This window comes from Glycine max, chromosome 10 (assembly GCF_000004515.6).
Source record: "Glycine max cultivar Williams 82 chromosome 10, Glycine_max_v4.0, whole genome shotgun sequence".
Lineage (NCBI taxonomy): Eukaryota > Viridiplantae > Streptophyta > Magnoliopsida > Fabales > Fabaceae > Glycine > Glycine max.
The window spans coordinates 21106685-21125656 of record NC_038246.2 but is presented as its reverse complement, the minus strand read 5'-3'; the positions used below and the strand labels follow the sequence as shown (position 1 = coordinate 21125656).

Genomic DNA, 18972 nt, shown 5'->3' with positions numbered 1-18972 from the left:
CCAAGAACCACCTTATTAAGACCCACGAAATTAACCACCTTATTCGTCATCCTTTCCTTAATCAATTTCCGCATTTTCCATCAAGGTTTAATCCTAGACGATCCTAAGTCAGCCCTTGTGCCATGAGGGTTCATATCACATTCACAAGGATAGATATAGAAGCTGAGGAGAGGCAACCCCTAATCCACCTGATCCATCTCTCATGGAACCCTATTCTTCTCATCATGTAAAAAAGAAATTGCCAAGACACAGAGTCATAGGCCTTCTCAAAGTCCACTTTAAATACCATGCAAGACCTCTTAGACCTCCTAGCCTCTTCAACCACCTCATTAGCCACCAGAACTCCATGAAGCAATTGTCTACCTTTTACAAAGGTTGTTTGCCTTTCATCAATAAGGTGAGGCATGACCTTTCTCAGCCTGTTAGCCAGCAGTTTAGCAATAATTTTGTAGATACATCCTATGAGGGAAATAGGTCTGAAGTCACTAATAGCCTGGGGGTCCTTTAGCTTAGGTATAAGAGCAATAAAAGAGGAGTTACTTCCTTTAGGGAAAGTAGCATTAACAAAGAATTCTGCAATAAACCTAAGGAATGCAGGTTTTAGCTCCTTCCAAAAATGCTTAATAAACCTGAAATTAAACCCATCTGGCCCCAGACTTTTATCATCGCCACAACTCCACACTGCACATCTCACCTCCTCTCCTTTAAAAGGTTCAACCATGATATCCCTCTGAGTAGGAATTAAAGCACTGAAAGAGACCCCATCCAGGGTAGGTCTATGAAGGTGAGGTTCATAGAATCTACTCTGAAAATGCTGTAAGATTTCAGCCTTAATCAAGTGAGGATCTTCAACCCAAGTGACATCAATCAACAATCCCCTCAAGGCATTTCTCCTCCTGCTGTGGTTGATTAATATATGAAAATACAAGTTGTTGTTGTCCCCCTCTTTAATCCACTTGCTTCTAGACTTCCGTCTCATGATAGATTCATGGAGATTAGCCTTTTCCCAAAGTTCAGCTTGAATTTTCTTCAGCTGCTGGACTTGCTGGTCAGATGGCTGAGATGTCATAGAATTTTCCAGATCATTCAGGTTCTGTTGAAGTTGCTTCATCTTGTTACACAAATATGTTGTATTATCTTTACTCCACAATTTCGGCCTATGTTTGAGGATCTTGAGCTTGTTTTTTAAAACAAATCCACCCCACCCCATGGGCTGATTAACAGACCAGCAATCCTTCACCACCTTCTGATACTCCTTGTTCTTTAACCAGCCATCAAAAACCTTAAAAGGCTTAGGGCCCAGTCAATGCTCTTAGATTTCAAAATGATAGGGCTGTGGTCAGAATAGTTCCTCTCAAGATTGAGTTGAGAACTATCTGGCCACTTAGCTAACCACCCATCAGTGACCAACACTCTATCTAGCTTGCTTTTACAGGTTCCATTTGGCCTAACCCAGGTGAATGCCAAAACAAAACATTCAAGACCAATCAATTTTGTTTCAAGCATAGAAAGTAATGCATGACGTCGAGAAAGAGCATCGGCTACAATATTACCTTTTCCCTTTTTATGTTTGATAACATAAGAGAATTGCTCTAAGAATTCCACCCACTTCGCATGCCTTTTGTTAAGCTTGCCTTGCCCCTTGATATATTTGAGGGACTCATGGTCACTATGAATGACAAATTCCTTGGGATAAAGGTAGTGTTGTCATGTTTTCAAAGCCCGTACTAAGGCATACAACTCCTTATCATAAGTTGAATAGTTAAGGGTAGGACCACTTAACTTTTCACTAAAATAAGCAATTGGATGGCCTTCTTGCATCAACACAGCCCTAACCCAACATTTGAAGCATCACACTCAATTTCAAAAGATTTTTGAAAGTTTGGCAACGCAAGTATGGGGGCATTAGTTAGCTTTTGCTTAACATTGAAAGCTTCTTGTTGTTTCTCTCCCCATTTGAAACCAACATTTTTCTTGAGCACTTCATTGAGAGGTGCTGCCAATGTGCTAAAATCATTCACAAATCGTCTATAAAAACTTGCTAAGCCATGAAAACTCCTCACCTCGATCACAGACTTAGGTGTAGGCCATTCTTGAATAGTCCTAACCTTCTCCTCATCAACTTGCACTCCTTTTGAACTCACAACAAAACCAAGAAACACAACATGGTTAGTACAAAAGATGTATTTTTCAAGATTGGCATACAATTGTTCTTCTCTAAACACAGTCAAGACAGATTTTAAATGATCAATATGCAAATCAAGTGAAGTGCTATAGATAAGAATATCATCAAAGTTCACCACAACGAACTTTTCTATGAACTCTCTCAAGATATGGTTCATTAATCTCTTGAAAGTGCTAGGAGCGTTAGTTAGGCCAAAATGCATAACCAACCATTCATACAAACCATATTTTGTTTTAAAAGCAGTTTTCCATTCATCCCTTTCTCTAATCCTAATTTGATTGTATCCACTTTTTAAATCGATTTTAGAGAAGTAACATGCACCATGCAATTCATCAAGAAAATCATCAAACCTAGGTATAGGATGCCTATATTTAATGGTGATGTTATTAAGGGCTCTACAATCGGAACACATGCGCCATGTCCCATCCTTTTTAGGGACCAAAATCACTAGGACAGCACAAGGACTCATACTATCTCTTACCCAACCTTTGCTAATGAGTTCATCCACTTGTATTTGAATCTCTTTGGTTTCTTGTGGATTACTTCTATAGGCTGGCCTATTGATGCGAACTTGAGTAGGAGCGGATCGTTTGATACAGGTTGAAGAGTTTTTTTTTGGATGACGCCACTTCCAGTGAAGGAATATAAGTCAGGGTAGACGCCACTTCCGGTGAAGGAAGATAAGTCAGGGTAGATGCCACTTCCGGCGAAGGAAGATAAGTCTGGGTAGACGTCACTTCCGGTGAAGGAAGATAAGTCCGGGTAGACGCCACAAGGATTACCTTGATAAGTCTGATATGGGTTCAACAAGGAACCCAGAGAGAAACTCTCACCAAATTTTATCAAATGCCAAAAGTTTTTTTTATTGAAAATAAAAACCAATACTTATAGTGTATCTGAACAAAAAGATAAAAATAGACATGGGCCTTCTAAACAGTTTGGGCCAAAATTACAATAAATAAAAATTATAACTAAAAAACATATTTAACTTGGGCCTTCAGCAACAATTAATAGTCTTGATAGTGTCTCTGCCTCTGGGCCTTCATCCTTCTCCACTTGGGCCTTCATCCTTCTCCACTCGGGGGCTTTATCCTTCTCCACTTGGGCCTTCGCCCTTCTCCACTTGGGCCTTTAGCCTGTATTTGGCCAGTTTCATGATTCTCATCATTCCCTCCTTCTTGGAAAACATTTGTGCTCAAATGTCTAGGATCATCACCGGGTTCAAGTACCACTTCCTTCCTTTTCTTGTTGACTTGCTTGGCATAGCTTTCATTCTTCTTTGCAATTTGCACCTTCACTTGGTCATACAATCTTTTCACATACTCAACTTTGGCATGTGCATCCTTACGTTGAGTCTCTTGGGGATTGCTTTTGTAAGTTGGCCTGTTAGGCAATGAAGCTCCGGGGAGGAGATCAACTTGATGTTCTATGCCTCTTGAAGGTGGCAGTCCATGAGGAATCTCCTTAGGAAAGACATTTTTAAATTCCTGCAATAAGGGTTGAACACTAGGAGAAATAGAAATAGTAAACTCATGAGAATTATCAATAGAAATTTTACTGTCTTTGCAATACTGTAGATTGAGTGGTTCATGAGCAGGTAGCACTTTCCTCACTTCACTCGCCTCTGCAAAATAATTAAATTTTCTCTCATGTGTATCACTCTTTTCCTCGGGTGTATCACTCTTCTTTTTCATATTCCTTTGTGGTGCCTCACTATTTTCTTTCTCTTGTTCTCTCTTTTCTCTCATTCTGATTTGGTCATCACACACTTCTCTAGGGGATAGAGGTTTAAGAGTAAACGAGGAAGATTTGGCTATTCGTCTGTAGGGCTCTTCTTTGTTACGGTTCAACAAACGTTGCATTTGTGTAGTCCACGCATCCAGAAATAAGCGCTGAGATTCGTCCAGTTGATGATATACACCACCATTGTCACCAGCTCTTGCCATGATTAAGGAACAAAGAATTTTGCAGTAAATAAAAAAAAAATTCAGAACCTCACCACACTCTACTCACGTGTTTCTCTCTTTGATGGTAGTTCACTCGTGTTTGATGCTCTCAATATAGGCTTTTGTGTGATGTTTTCACTCTTGCCTTTTACCACTCACTCCCTCTTAAGTTCCTGGATGAATCAAGTTAGACACACAAGGTATATAATAGGAAAGAGTTTAATTATCACAGACTGTGTAGCAGATTTAATTTTGATAACAAATCAGATTTGATTTTGGTTAACAGATTAGACTTGATTTGGATTTAGATTTAATTTGGATAACAGATTAGACTTGATTTGGATAGTAGATTGGATTTGATTTGGATAACAGATTAGACTTGATTTGATTTGGATAACAAATTTTGATTTGATTTGATTTGGATAATAGATCAGATTTGGATAACAAATTAGATTTAATTCGGATAACAGATATCATAACAAATAAGATAATAGATAGGATATCAGATAACATAACAAATATGACAAGTAAACTTCAAATGCTCATAACTTTTGTTACGGTTGTACGTTTGAGGCCCACTATATATCAAAACGCTCAGAATTCAGAGGAGAATCTAGATAAGGGGATTTGGTACACGATTTTCTGCCAAAAAAAAGCCTCTAACTTCCTCAATTTCGTGTTCAAAGATCAAACACCCCACTTTCTTTTCTTTTCTTTTCTTTCTTTTTTCTTGTTTTCTTCTCTTTTTTTTTTTTCAAATTTCTGCAACTTTTTTTTTAACTTGAAATAAAACTCAAAAAGATTTTTTTTTGACACAAAGTCTGAAAGACACAAGAAACAAGAACAAGAACAAAAACGTGACAAGAACAAGAACAAGAACGAAACAAAGACACAAACAAGAACGCAACAAGACGCAAACAAGAAACCAAATAACAGAACAAGGACAAAACACGAACCTGGACAAATTACAAAGAAAAATAACAGGATAGGATAGAACCTGTATCAAGAGCCGAAGCTCTGATACCAGATGATGCGAATCTTACGGGGCACGAATCGCTTGATACAGGCTATAGAGTTTTTGGATGACGCCACTTCCGGTGAAGGAAGATAAGTCAGGGTAGACGCCACTTCCGGTGAAGGAAGATAAGTCAGGGTAGACGCCACTTCCGGTGAAGGAAGATAAGTCTGGGTAGACGCCACTTCCAGTGAAGGAAGATAAGTCTGGGTAGACGCCACTTCCGGTGAAGGAAGATAAGTCAGGGTAGACGCCACTTCCGGTGAAGGAAGATAAGTCAGGGTAGACGCCACAAGGATTATCTTGATAAGTCTGAGATTGGTTCAACTAGGAACCCAGAGAGAAACTCTCACCAAATTTTATCAAATGCCAAAAGTTTTTTTTATTGAAAATAAAAACCAATACTTATAGTGTATCTGAACAAAAAGATAAAAATAGACATGGGCCTTCTAAACAGTTTGGGCCAAAATTACAATAAATAAAAATTATAACTAAAAAACATATTTAACTTGGGCCTTCAGCAACAATTAATAGTCTTGATAGTGTCTCTGCCTCTGGGCCTTCATCCTTCTCCACTTGGGCCTTCATCCTTCTCCACTCGGGGGCTTTATCCTTCTCCACTTAGGCCTTCGTCCTTCTCCACTTGGGCCTTTAGCCTGTATTTGGCCAGTTTCATGATTCTCATCACCTATTGGGCAAAGAAGCTCTCGGAATGAGATCAATTTGATGCTCAATTCCCCTCAAAGGTGGTAATCCACTTGGCACATTTGATGGAAACATGTCTTGAAAATCCTGCAAAAGAGTTTTAACACTAGAAGGCACTTCAAAATTATCAAAAGTGTTAGTGGTCAAAATCTGATTTTTGCAAAACAAGATGTAGAGTGACTATTTAGCACGAAACAACCTCTTGAGCTCACTTTTTGTGGCTAAATAGCTCTCCCTCACTTCAAGTGTTTCACTATTCTTTTGTTCACTCTTTTTCCTCTCAACTGTTTCCCTCTTTTTCTCACTCTCAAGTGTTTTGCTTACTTTTTCTTTTTCTCTTTTTTCTTGAAGAAGTTTTTCTCTCATTTTCTTTTGATCCTCACACACTTCTTGTGGACTCAATGGTTTGAGCACAATCTCTTTGTCTTGGTGCATGAAAGAGATCTTGTTGGTATAACCGTCATGATTGGCTCTTTTATCAAATTGCCATGGTCTCCCCAAAAGTAAGTGACTGGCCTCCATAGGAACAACATCACAAAGTACCTTATCATTGTATTTCCTAATGGAAACGTCCATTTCAACTTGTTGCCTCACTTGCACCTCTCCATCCTTACTAAGCCATTGAAGTTTGTATGGTCTAGGATGTGGTTTAGTAGCTAAATGTATCTTTGACACTAATCTAGCACTAGTCACATTGGTGCAACTACCTCCATCAATGATCACCATGCACACCTTGCCATAGATTAAACATCTAGTGTGAAAGATGTTTTCTCTTTGGCTCTCCTCCTCATGTTTCAATTGACCACCAACTAACCGTCTAATCATCAACAAATCTCTCTCCGAAGTCTCCTCTTCCTCTACATACTCACTCTCCTCTTCCTCTTCAACATCGGATTCACTTATATATTATCCATCTCTAAGAACCATGGAGCTTTTGTTAGGGCACTCATAAGCATAGTGTCCTAGGCCTTGGCACTTGAAACACTTCACATCTCTACTCCTTTTAGAGGGTTCCTCTTGGGACTTTGAGTGAGTTTTTGATGGGGTAGGTGTGGAACTACTAGAAGTACCAGCCCCATCTTTCTTAGCTTTGTCTTTTCAACTAGAAGAACCGAAGTTGGTAAAACTCCTTTTAGCCACTCATTTCCTTTTTAATTGTTGCTCTACTTGGATTGCTTTGTGAAGCAAATCATCCATTTCAACAAACTCCTGCAGCTCAACAATATCATGGATATCATTAGTCAAACCATTAAGAAATCGAGCCATAGTTACCTACTCATCTTCTTCAATCTTTGCTTTAATCATGAGCACATCCATTTCCTTGAAATACTCCTCAACCCCCTTTTTGCCTTGCGTTAGTTTTTGGAGCTTGAATTTCAAATCCCTTGAGTAACTAGCCGACACATACCACTCCCTCATGATCCTTTTCATCTCCGCCCATGTCATAGGCTCTTCATTTCTTGCTCTCTCCTTTGGTAGCTTGTTCCACCACACAAGAGCATAGTCGGAAAACTCTGTGGCGGCAAGCTTCACCTTTTGGTCCTCCTCATAGTTGTTGCATGAGAAAACATGCTCTATTTTCATCTCCCACTCCAAGTAGGCCTCCGTATCATTCTTTCCTTTAAAGGGAGGAATGTTGAGTTTAATACCATCAATTCGGTTTTGTCTAGGAACATCATCATTCCCTCTTCTCCTCCTTTCTTTTTCATTATGATCTCTATTCTCCATTTGATCCAACCTCTCACGGAGCACATCATCTCGTTGTTTCATTAACCTCTCCAGATGTTGCATCAAAGCTTGCATTTGGAATTGCGAAAGCCCCACTCCATCATTAGGATTAGTACTTGACATCTCAAACAAACAAATCAAACGTAACAAGACAATTATAGTTGTTGTTTGAATACCTCACCCACTCATGTGTATCACACAATTATGGCTTTTCTCTAATGAAAACACTCTTGCCTTTTACCACTCTAATTCCCCTTGAGTTCTTAGGCAATTCAAGAGATTATGGTCACAGCAAAGAACAATTCACCAATATGTGTAAGGTAAGGCTAGACAGACAAGGACAAGGTTAACCAAGAAAAAGGCTAACAATGTTTTTAGGCACAATTGAAGGAAATAAAATTCCGAATTTAGGAATTCAAGTAACAATCCTTCATAAAACCAATATATTACCTTAAAGAGATTTTTTTAAAAAAAAGTTCTTCAAGCATGAACCATTCAGCCCAATTTTTTTTTTTGCTTATACGAATTTCTGTTTTTTTTTTATATATAACAAAGAGATCAAAAGGCTTAACTTTTGCAATGGTTCAGCCTAAAAGAAAAAAAAGAACATGAACAAGAAGGTAATATAAATGGCAAAGAAAAAATAAAGAAGGATGTTACCCAATATTTCCAGCAAAGGAAGTGTTGATCCTAGAATCGGAGCTCTGATTACCAAATGATATGAACCCTCATGGCACAAGGGCTGACTTAGGATCGTCTAGGAATAAACCTTGATGGAAAATGTGGAAATTGATTAAGGAAAGGATGGATAATAAGGTGGTTAATTTCGTGGGTCTTAATAAGGTGGTTCTTGGCATAAAATGGATGAATGGGATGGTAAAACGTAGGTTAAGTGGTGGTTGGACAGAAATATAAAAATGGTAATAACTCAAGCTACAGGGCTCCAAATGAGGTGATTCTAAAACGAGGTGAAAGGTCTTATTTTGAAATTCAATTTAGGCTCAAGAATCACTTAATTTGAGTGCGTAAAATGGGAGTTATTGCCACGAGATAATTCTGGGTGGAAGTGGATTTTCTGGAATTGTGGTTTGAAAGAACAAGGTTGAAGATGAAAGGAAGGAAAGAATCACTCTTTCCGACGAGGGCAACACACAAAGGTTGTGAAAGTCCTTTGATACAGCCAGGGTGTTCTTGAATCACTCAAGAATTTAGGAGAATCACTCTCACTAAGATAAAAGAGATAAACTCTAATTTTTTGAATAAAACTCAACTTGTGTTTATTGATAAAATGGTTCAGCTTATATAGAAGCTTTACATCAGATTTTAGTAATGACCCACTAACCTAGAATTAAAAGAACTTAATGTCATTAACCTATGGAATTAAAGAACTTAATGGCTGAGTGTAACTGAAATTGTGGCAACCAAAAGTCACTCCCAACAGCCATCAAGTCAGCCACCATTTGGTCTCCCAAAAGGCTAATGCCTAGGTTGCCAATTGGGCCCTTATTACAACTTGAACTAAACCTAACTAAAGCCCTTTTAGTTTATTAACCCAAAACATATTTTTGGTCAGCCAACTTTACAAGGATTGAGCCATTATTTAGACAAACTAAACACTCTAAAATTGAGACAAAGTGGTGCCATTTAGTCCTCCTCCATTTGGGTCATGATACAACTCACAACCTTGGACTTTTCTCCTTGAAACTTAGGCTTGTATTCAAATAGTATGGACAACACTTGTTGAAGAGCTTCCTTGGCTTTCCTTGCTTTATCCCTTGTCATAGGTCCTCCAAGTCCTTCAAGTGGATCCTTGCCCTTGCTCTTGGTGATGTCCTCATCAGAGTCAGATTTTGTGGCATCGGACAACATCATAATGACATGTTGGGGGGACCTTTCAAGGAGGAAGAAATAAGGGCGGCAGTATGGAGTTGCGGAAGTGAAAAAAGTCCTGGACCGGATGGCTTAAATTTTAAGTTCATAAAGCAGTTCTTGGAGGTTCTAAATCCTGATATCAGCCGTTTCCTTGATGAATTCCATGCTAATGGGATCTTCCCAAGGGGCAGTAATAAATCATTTGTGGCCTTGATCCCAAAGGTGAAAGATCCACAAAATCTTAATGAATACAGACCTATATCACTAATAGGCTGCATTTATAAGATCGTGGCTAAGCTTTTAGCAAATAGATTGAAGTTAGTGATGCCAGACATAATTGATGAGAGGCAGTCGACATTCATAAGCGGAAGACATTTGTTGCACAACGTGTTGATAGTAAATGAGGTAGTGGAGGAAGCAAAGAGGCACCAAAAGCCATGTCTAGTGTTCAAAGTGGACTATGAAAGAGCCTATGATTCAGTCTCCTGGGCCTTCCTATCAGATATGATGAAGAGACTTGGATTCTGTAATAAGTGGATATGTTGGATTGAGGGATGCCTTAAATCCGCCTCGATTTCTGTCCTGGTTAATGGTAGCCCTACAAACGAATTTTTACCACAAAGGGGTCTTAGAGAAGGTGACCCACTAGCGCCTCTCCTTTTCAACATTGTAGCTGAAGGGTTAACTGGATTGATGAGAGAAGCATTGGATAAAGGAATATATAGCAGCTTCCTGGTGGGAAAAAACAACACACCAGCCAACATACTACAGTACGCAGATGACACTATTTTTTGGGGAAGCTACAATGCAAAATGTCAAGACAATTAAAGCCATTCTAAGAAGTTTTGAACTTGTATCCGAGTTAAAGATAAATTTTGCTAAGAGTAGTTTTGGAGCAATTGGGAAGCTTGAGCAATGGCGATTTGAGGCGGCTGAGTACCTTAACTATAGAATCCTGTCCTTGCCTTTCACTTATTTGGGCCTCCCCATCGGGGATAACCCAAGACGTAGTGAACTTTGGGATCCTCTAATCAGAAAGTGTGAGAGAAAACTAGCCTCTTGGAAACACAGACACATATCCTTTGGGGGGAGAGTCACTATCATTAATGCAGTCCTAACAGCAATTCCTATCTATTTTTTCTCTTTTTTCAGGGTACCTTAAAAAATAATTGTCAAATTAGAAGCCATCCAAAGACGTTTTCTATGGGGAGGGGGATCAGAGGAGAGGAAGATTGCCTGGGTCAATTGGAAGACGGTATGTCAACCAAAGGACAAAGGCGGCCTTGGAATTAAAGACCTTAAGACTTTTAATGCAACTTTATTGGGGAAGTGGAGATGGGAATTTTTTTCTAAGCAAGAGGAGCCATGGACAAAAATAATTGACTCAAAATATGGCGGATGGAGGGCATTGGAGGAAGACTCAAGAGGAAGTCAACAATCCATATGGTGGAAGGACCTGATCTTAATCCAGCAACAACATCAGAATTTAGTAATAAAAAAGGACACTGTTTGGAGGGTGGGTGGAGGTGACAAGTTCAGATTTTGGGAGGACCCTTGGACAACCAATTCTATGCCTTTAATGGAGAAATATCCAAGGTTGTATCATATCTCATGTCAACAGAAGGCACTCATTATGCACATGGGGACCAGCAACAACAATGAATGGGAATGGAAGTTCAATTGGAGGAGGGATCTCTTTGAATCTGAAATAGCAATGGCAGACACTTTCATTGGGGAAATATCACTGCAGCAAGTTCAACCGCATAGGGAGGACAATTGGATTTGGAAGCATGATCAAAGCGGACACTACTCTTCAAAAAGTGGGTATGATCTGATTTGGGGAGAGCTAATGGGGGCAACCCAAGTTTCTGACTTTGTGGACCTATAGAAGCTAAAAATCCCAACTAAATCTGTTGTGTTTGCTTGGAGGTTAGTAAGAGATAGACTACCAACAAGGATGAACCTTACAAGAAGACAGGTGATGCTGAATAACACCATGTGCCCATTTTGCGGACTTAAAGAAGAAGAGGCTCAGCACTTATTCTTCAACTGTAGCAGTACCCTACCTTTATGGTGGGAGTCTTTGTTCTGGGCTAATTTATCAACAGCAATGCCACAAAATCCAAGAGACCACTTCCTGCAACACACAATCGCGACAGCTGAAGTAAAGAATCTCACAAGATGGAAATGTTGGTGGATCTCTTTGACATGGTCAATTTGGAACCACAGAAACAAAATAGTGTTCCAAAACCACACGTTTAATGGTAGTAGACTGCTGGATGATGCGGTTCTTTTACTTTGGACGTGGGTCAAAAACATGGAGAAGGATTTTGGTACACATTTCAACCAATGGTCCTCAAACCTGAAACAAGCTTTCACTAGCTAGATGGGGTTGAGAATTTTTGTAATTTTATATCAGCTGCAATTGCAATAGCTTGGTTCTGTGTATACACAAGAACCAACTATTCTGCTACTCTAACATGTATTTTTCTAGTACCTCTGGTACTATTCTATTAAATATATCCTATTTTTGCTGAGCGAAAAAAAAAAGATGTACAGCCAATCAAAACAAGGAAATTAAATCCCTGCTCGATATGAAAGCTAAAAGCATGATTATTATTCCATACTGCTATTAGTTTTATTTTCATTTGTATTCTTTTTATCTTTGTTGTTTTTACACCTTAGTTTTTTTATTTACATTTTTGTTGTGCTTCCATCAGAATTTTTAAAGACAACGTTGAAATTAATGTAAATTCAGTGACTAAAGGAATATTCACCATGAAACTATAATGAATGAGCTGTTGGTGGGAAATTCTTTTTTCTATTTCTTTGGATTTTGTATATTACTTTCTAGCTCATTTGAAATTTGTAATATCTGTAGATGGTGTACTGCTGACTGATTTTACACATGTTTGATAACAGTTTCTAACTTTCTATTATGGTGTCTATTAACTTGCAGAATCGACATGGAAAATCAAGTAAAGCAGTTACTAATGATACAGAAGATATTCCTGAAGATTCATCTGCCAAGAGGTATGTTTCAGTTGCTTGTGAAAAATGAGTTGAGTTTCTGTTTTTGGAAGCTGATTTAGAGTTGTCTTCTCTCTCTTACTTTCTTGGCCAGAGAGGAAGAAGCCTGAAAGTTCAACCCAAGAGAAAAATTCGCTTAAGGACAACAAGAGAAAGAGGGAGAAGAAATTTGAGACAGACAAGCCTGGCCAAAAGGGGTCATTTAAGACTACTAGTAATGATGGATTAAGATTACCCAAGAGAAGTAGGTATTCTAACGATAAAAATCCTAATGTAGGTAGGCCAGAAGAAAGTGAAAAAGGCAAGAAAAGTTGGAACAATAGTTTCAGTGGTGGTGGTGGGAAGAGAAAGACGAAGGTGACAAGTACAGCAAAGGATAAAGCAGCTTCTCATGTACCTATAGGATCTTCCAAGTCTCACAAGCTACAAAGGAAATTCAAAAGAAATTGATAGATGAGTCGAATACTCTAGCTGGTTGTACACTTCTAAGATGTTGTATCTCCCTGACATAATGTCATTTTATATATGTGATGAGAATCATGAAACTGGCCAAATACAGGCTAAAGGCCCAAGTGGAGAAGGACGAAGACCCAAGTGGAGAAGGACAAAGCCCCCAGTGGAGAAGGATGAAGGCCCAAGTGGAGAAAGATGAAGGCCCAGAGGCAGAGGCACTACCAAGACTACTAATTGTTGTTGAAGGCCCAAACTAACTTGAAGGCCCAAGTTAAATAAGTTTTTAGTTATAATTTATTTTTATTGTAATTTTGGCCCAAATTGTTTAGAAGGCCCATGTCTATTTTTATCTTTTTGTTCAGATACACTAAGTATTTATTCTTGTTTTCAATAAAAAAAACTTTTGGGCATTTTGATAAAATTGGGTGAGAGTTTCTCTCTGGGTTCCTTGTTGAACCAATATCAGACTTATCAAGGTAATCCTTGTGGCGTCTACCCTGACTTATCTTCCTTCACCGGAAGTGGCGTCATCCAAACTCTGTAACCTGTATCAAACGATCTGCCCCGTAAGATTCACATCATCTAACGATGAGAATCATGAAACTGGCCAAATACAGGCTAAAGGCCCAAGTGGAGAAGGACGAAGGCCCAAGTGGAGAAGGACAAAGCCCCCGAGTGGAGAAGGATGAAGGCCCAAGTGGAGAAAGATGAAGGCCCAGAGGCAGAGGCACTACCAAGACTACTAATTGTTGCTGAAGGCCCAAACTAACTTGAAGGCCCAAGTTAAATAAGTTTTTAGTTATAATTTATTTTTATTGTAATTTTGGCCCAAATTGTTTAGAAGGCCCATGTCTATTTTTATCTTTTTGTTCAGATACACTATAAGTATTTGTTTTTGTTTTCAATAAAAAAAACTTTTGGGCATTTTGATAAAATTGGGTGAGAGTTTCTCTCTGGGTTCCTTGTTGAACCAATATCAGACTTATCAAGATAATCCTTGTGGCGTCTACCCTGACTTATCTTCCTTCACCGGAAGTGGCGTCTACCCTGACTTATCTTCCTTCATTGGAAGTGGTGTCTACCCGGACTTATCTTCCTTCACCGGAAGTGGCGTCTACCCTGACTTATCTTCCTTCACGGGAAGTGGCGTCATCCAAATCTCTGTAACCTGTATCAAACGATCCGCTCCTACTTAGGTTCACATCAATATGTAACTGCATATATAAGCTGGGAGATAACAAATGAAGGATTACAAGCAGGATTTTTTGTCTTTCCTGCTGAGCAACCACTACAGAGAGGAACTTGGAACATTCTTTGAGCTTGATGCTCGAATCTACTGGCTGAGAAAATGAACAGATACATACTGCATGCATATTTTGGTGGGAGAAAGATTATGGTGAGAAAAGCTGTTGTAATGGATGTATGGTCATGGTTGATTGTGTAAATGGCTATGTTTGCCATGTTTTGCCCTCGGGAGGATTTTACCCTTGCTGCTAATTCTTACCAAATATTGTATGTCTTAAAAAATGCCAATCTTTTGAGTATTTTTACATTATTTTCCTTATATTTGCGAAATAGTCAATCAAACATGATGCAAGAGGTCCTTCAGTGTTGAAGCTGCTGTACCCAGTCTGGTACCTGTTCTGCCTCTTGGTTGGCTTGGGTTCTTTCCAGCATATTATACTTGGCGTTTGTTTGCATATTGAAGATGTGCGTCTTTACATTTTCACGTGAAACAATTGAAAAACCATAGAAGCAATGCAGCTTTTATCTTTTATCTTAATTGGATTAAAAGTTATCAAATGTTTCAAAACAAAAAAAAACATGCTGTTAGATTATTCAGTGTTACGGTAGTTGGCATTCAATATTCATTTCCTTTTAAATAATCCTTTTCATAAAATTAACTATTTTGCTTAATTCCTTTTATACATTATTTCGGTGTTCATGTGTTTCTAAAATATGTCCCATTTTATGTTATTTTAAATTATTTTACTTCATTCATTTTGAAGTATCAATTTTACTCGATTAAGGTTGAGCTTGTATTTAAGTTAAATTTAATTTCTAATTAATTGCATAGTTAAGCAAGTGAATTAGGGATGCTACATGGATCTTACATGAAAGCATACCCATGTCATTGTACTAAATGACGAAGTCATGAGAGAATGAAGCAAGATAACTGTGTTTTTAGAGTTGTATTGGTTGGTGTATTGGAATGGTCAACTACACAACCACTAATGACAAACTCAGGATCTTGATAGACAATATTTATTGGAATGCTTCCTAATAAAATAACTGACAATGACAATTATATAGAACCATATAGAAGATAAAGAGCAATGAATTGCTCTAAAGTTAAAGATGAGAAGCAAACATGGGGTGAAAAATTGGGTCATCTTGAATTGCAGCTTCAAATTCTGGCCACAAGATAGCAGACACAGTCCATGAACCATCACCATTGGCACCTAGCCTTTGGTACATGTAACAATGTGATCTTTTAGGGGCGGATTGTTTGGTACAAGTCATGGAATTGGATGATGCCACTTCCAGAGATGTAAGATAAGTTAGGGATAGACGCCACAATAGTTCAACCTTGATAAGTCTGGAATTGGTTTGACAAGGATTCCAAAGAGAAGCTCTCATGAATACATAAGGTATTTTCTGAAAAAATGCCAAAAAGTCCTCTTCCTTCAAAATGAGTTGAATACGTATAGTGTAGCATTAAATTGCTAAATTAACTGAAATTGGTGTAGCTGAAAAAGCATAGGATTCAGCCACCAATTTATTTAATTACAATTACAAATCGAAAATATTGGATATGGGCCTTCAACAATCCAGATTCTTGGGAGTGTCTCTGGGCCTTTGTCCTTCTCCACTTGGGTCTTGTCAAGTATGACTACCACCATTTGTTGGAGGGTATCCTCTGACTGTTTGGTCCTACCCCTGGTCATAGGTCCCTGTATTTGGGCAGCTTTGGAATTCTCATCATGTAACCAACTCCTACTCGTTGAATGGAAGTGTAAACTGTCCCTAGCATGGGACTCCCAAATCCAAAATTAACTTGTTTGACAGGAAACCTTTGTCCTGAGGACACCATTAGGGTTGGCCCTTCATGACCCAACACTGCCTTTGCTAGCATCAAACCAGGCCTATGGCACTCAATCCAATCAATCAAGTCCAAAAAGTGATCCTCAATGTTGACCTTTGAAATTGCCTCATGCACTGTGTTAGCAATGTTTGATATAGAGGCTTCCTTCAACTCTTGAAGGCTTGCCTCCCCAAAAGCCAAACACAACACATTACCAATGTAATTTGACATCAAATTCTTGCGTCTTTCCATTCTTTCTCTTCCATCCACCAACCAACCCATCTTGCACTTTTTATGCCTTTCATCAATTGTACCAACCATTATCTTCCATACATATGCAGAAAAGGCCTCAATTTTTGTTCTCTCGATCCCATTCACAGAAGCAAGTTTCTGTAGCATGTTGATACTTGATGCTTCTATGTGGTAAAGGCATTTAAGAAAGACATGATTCATTAGCATGTTCTGTATCTCTTTCATGGTGCACTTCATAAAAGTTTGATCCAAGGATGGTTGATATTTGGGAGAGGAACGTGCACGAAGGTGTCTATTATGGTCCGGTATGCACGAAAGTGGTTTCTTTTGAGCTATTTCGGACCAGGAAGCAATGAAATTACCAAAGGAAGTGGCATCACCTAATGCATGATCAAAATGAATCCTATGGAAATGCCTCCACAAGTGTATTCAGTCACTTGAATTTGCAAAAAGGAAGTTTGGTTCAACTGAGACTACCTGACGTGAATCTTACGGGGCGGAACATTTGACACAGGATTGTTGACGGAGAGGGACGCCACTTCCAGAGATGGAAGATAAGTCACGGTGACGCCACAAGGAAACAACCTTGATAAGTCAGAATTTGGTTCAACAGGAACTCTGAGAGAAGCTTTCTCACGTATTTGAAAAGAATGCCAAAAGTCCCTTCATTCATTTTGACGAAAATATATATAGTTCACAAAACCCTAAAACGAAATAAATTGGTGCAGGTGAAAAGGCATAGGTTTTAGCCATAACCACCAAACCCTAAAACGAAATAAAGTCCCTTAATTGTAATAATTAAATAATAAAGTAAAATAAAAATTATGGAAACATGGGCCTTCAATCATCATCAATGACAATTATACAAATGACCAGCCTTGTCTCTATGACGTGTTAGACCTGTTTAAGTCTGCTTCTGGTCATGGGCCCTTCAAGTGCTTCATGGTCCTTGCCCTTAGTTGTGTCCTCATCACTGTGTTGGGCCTGTTTAAGTCTGCCTCTGGTCATGGGCCCTTCAAGTGCTTCATGGTCCTTGCCCTTAGTTGTGTCCTCATCACTCCCTCCTTCTTGAAAAGGATTTGTCCTCAAATCCAAGGCTCCTCCTTCTGCATCAAAAAGAGACAAATCAGACACATTGAAAGTGGTACTTACATTATACTCACTAGGCAAGTCAATCTTGTAGGCATTGTCGTTGATCTTCTCCAACACTTGGAATGGTCCGTCTCCTCTAGGTTGAAGCTTGGACTTCCTGTGTTCTGGGAACCTCTCCTTCCTCAGGTGTACCCAAATCCAATCACCTGGTTCAAGCACGACTTTCTTTCTGCTTTTGTTGGCTTGCCTTGCATAGCTCGCATTTTTCTTTTCAATTTGAGCCTTCACTTGCTCATGCAGCTTCTTCACATACTCAGCTTTAGCCTGTGCGTCCTTATGCTTAAACATAGCAATGTTAGGCATAGGCAACAAATCAAGAGGAGTCAAAGGATTAAATCCATACACTATCTCAAATGGTGAACAATTAGTTGTGCTATGGACAGCCCGATTATAAGCAAACTCGACATGAGGCAAACATGCTTCCCAAGATTTAAGATTTTTCTTTAAAATAGTCCTAAGCAGTGTGCCTAAAGTCCTATTGACTACCTCAGTTTGACCATCACTTGGTGGGTGACAAGTAGTAGAAAACAACAATTTAGTACCAATCTTACCCCACAAGGTCCTCCAAAAGTGACTAAGGAATTTTGCATCCCTATCACTAACAATGTTCCTCGGTAATCCATGAAGCCGCACTATTTCTTTGTAAAACAAATCAGCCACATGACAAGCATCATCCACTTTCTTGCAAGGTATGAAGTGTGCCATCTTAGAAAACCTGTCGACAACAACAAACACAGAATCCTTTCCGTTCTTGGTTTTGGGCAGCCCCAAAACAAAGTCCATAGATATGTCAGTCCAAGGATATTCAGGAACAAGCAAAGGAGTGTACAATCCATGAGGTTTAACCTTAGATTTAGCCTTTTTACACACAATGCAATGATCACAAAACTTATGCACATCACACCTCATATGAGGCCAAAAGAAATGCTCTTGCAGAATTTCCAGGGTCTTTTGAACCCCAAAGTGACCCATCAAACCCCCCTCATGTGATTCACTCACAAGCAACTCTCTAATGGAACACTTAGGCACACACAATTTATTTGCTTTAAACAAGAATCCATTATGCCTATAGTAACCATTTCCAGAAAACTTTTCACATGCAGCAAAAATTTCAGCAAAGTCCACATCATGCTCATACATGTCTTTCAAAGACTCGAGACCAAACAATTTAGTTTCAAGCATAGCAAGTAAAGTATGTCTCCTAGACAGCGCATCAGCCACTACATTCCCTTTCCCCTTTTTATGTTTGATGACATACGGAAATTGCTCTAAAAACTCTACCCACTTAGCATGCCTCTTATTAAGCTTTCCTTGTCCTTTTAAGTACTTTAAGGACTCGTGATCACTATGAATGACAAACTCTTTGGGTAATAGGTAATGCTGCCAAGTTTGTAAAGCTCTAACCAAAGCATACAATTCCTTATCATAAGTTGAATAGTTAAGGGCAGCGGCTCCTAACTTTTCACTAAAATAAGCAAATCGGATGACCCTCTTGCAACAAAAACAAGCCTCAATACCATAACACGGTTGCCGGGTATAAGGAGCCGAT

At 39.0% G+C, this 18972-nt stretch overlaps 1 protein-coding gene and 1 pseudogene across 1 annotated transcript; both read right to left on the bottom strand.

Annotated features, from left to right (window-relative positions):
- Positions 1–1263: 1263 nt before the first annotated feature.
- On the bottom strand, positions 1264–6475 carry LOC121172960 (uncharacterized; the record flags this gene model as incomplete). Its single annotated transcript, XM_041006186.1, has 4 exons — positions 1264–1447; positions 2206–2742; positions 3569–3846; positions 6137–6475. Coding segments are annotated over 4 exons (1338 nt in total), but the record flags the coding sequence as incomplete, so codon positions are not given.
- Positions 6476–15286: 8811 nt separating this feature from the next.
- LOC106794800 (coniferyl alcohol acyltransferase-like) lies at positions 15287–16944 on the bottom strand (annotated as a pseudogene).
- Between the last annotated feature and the right edge of the window lie 2028 nt (positions 16945–18972).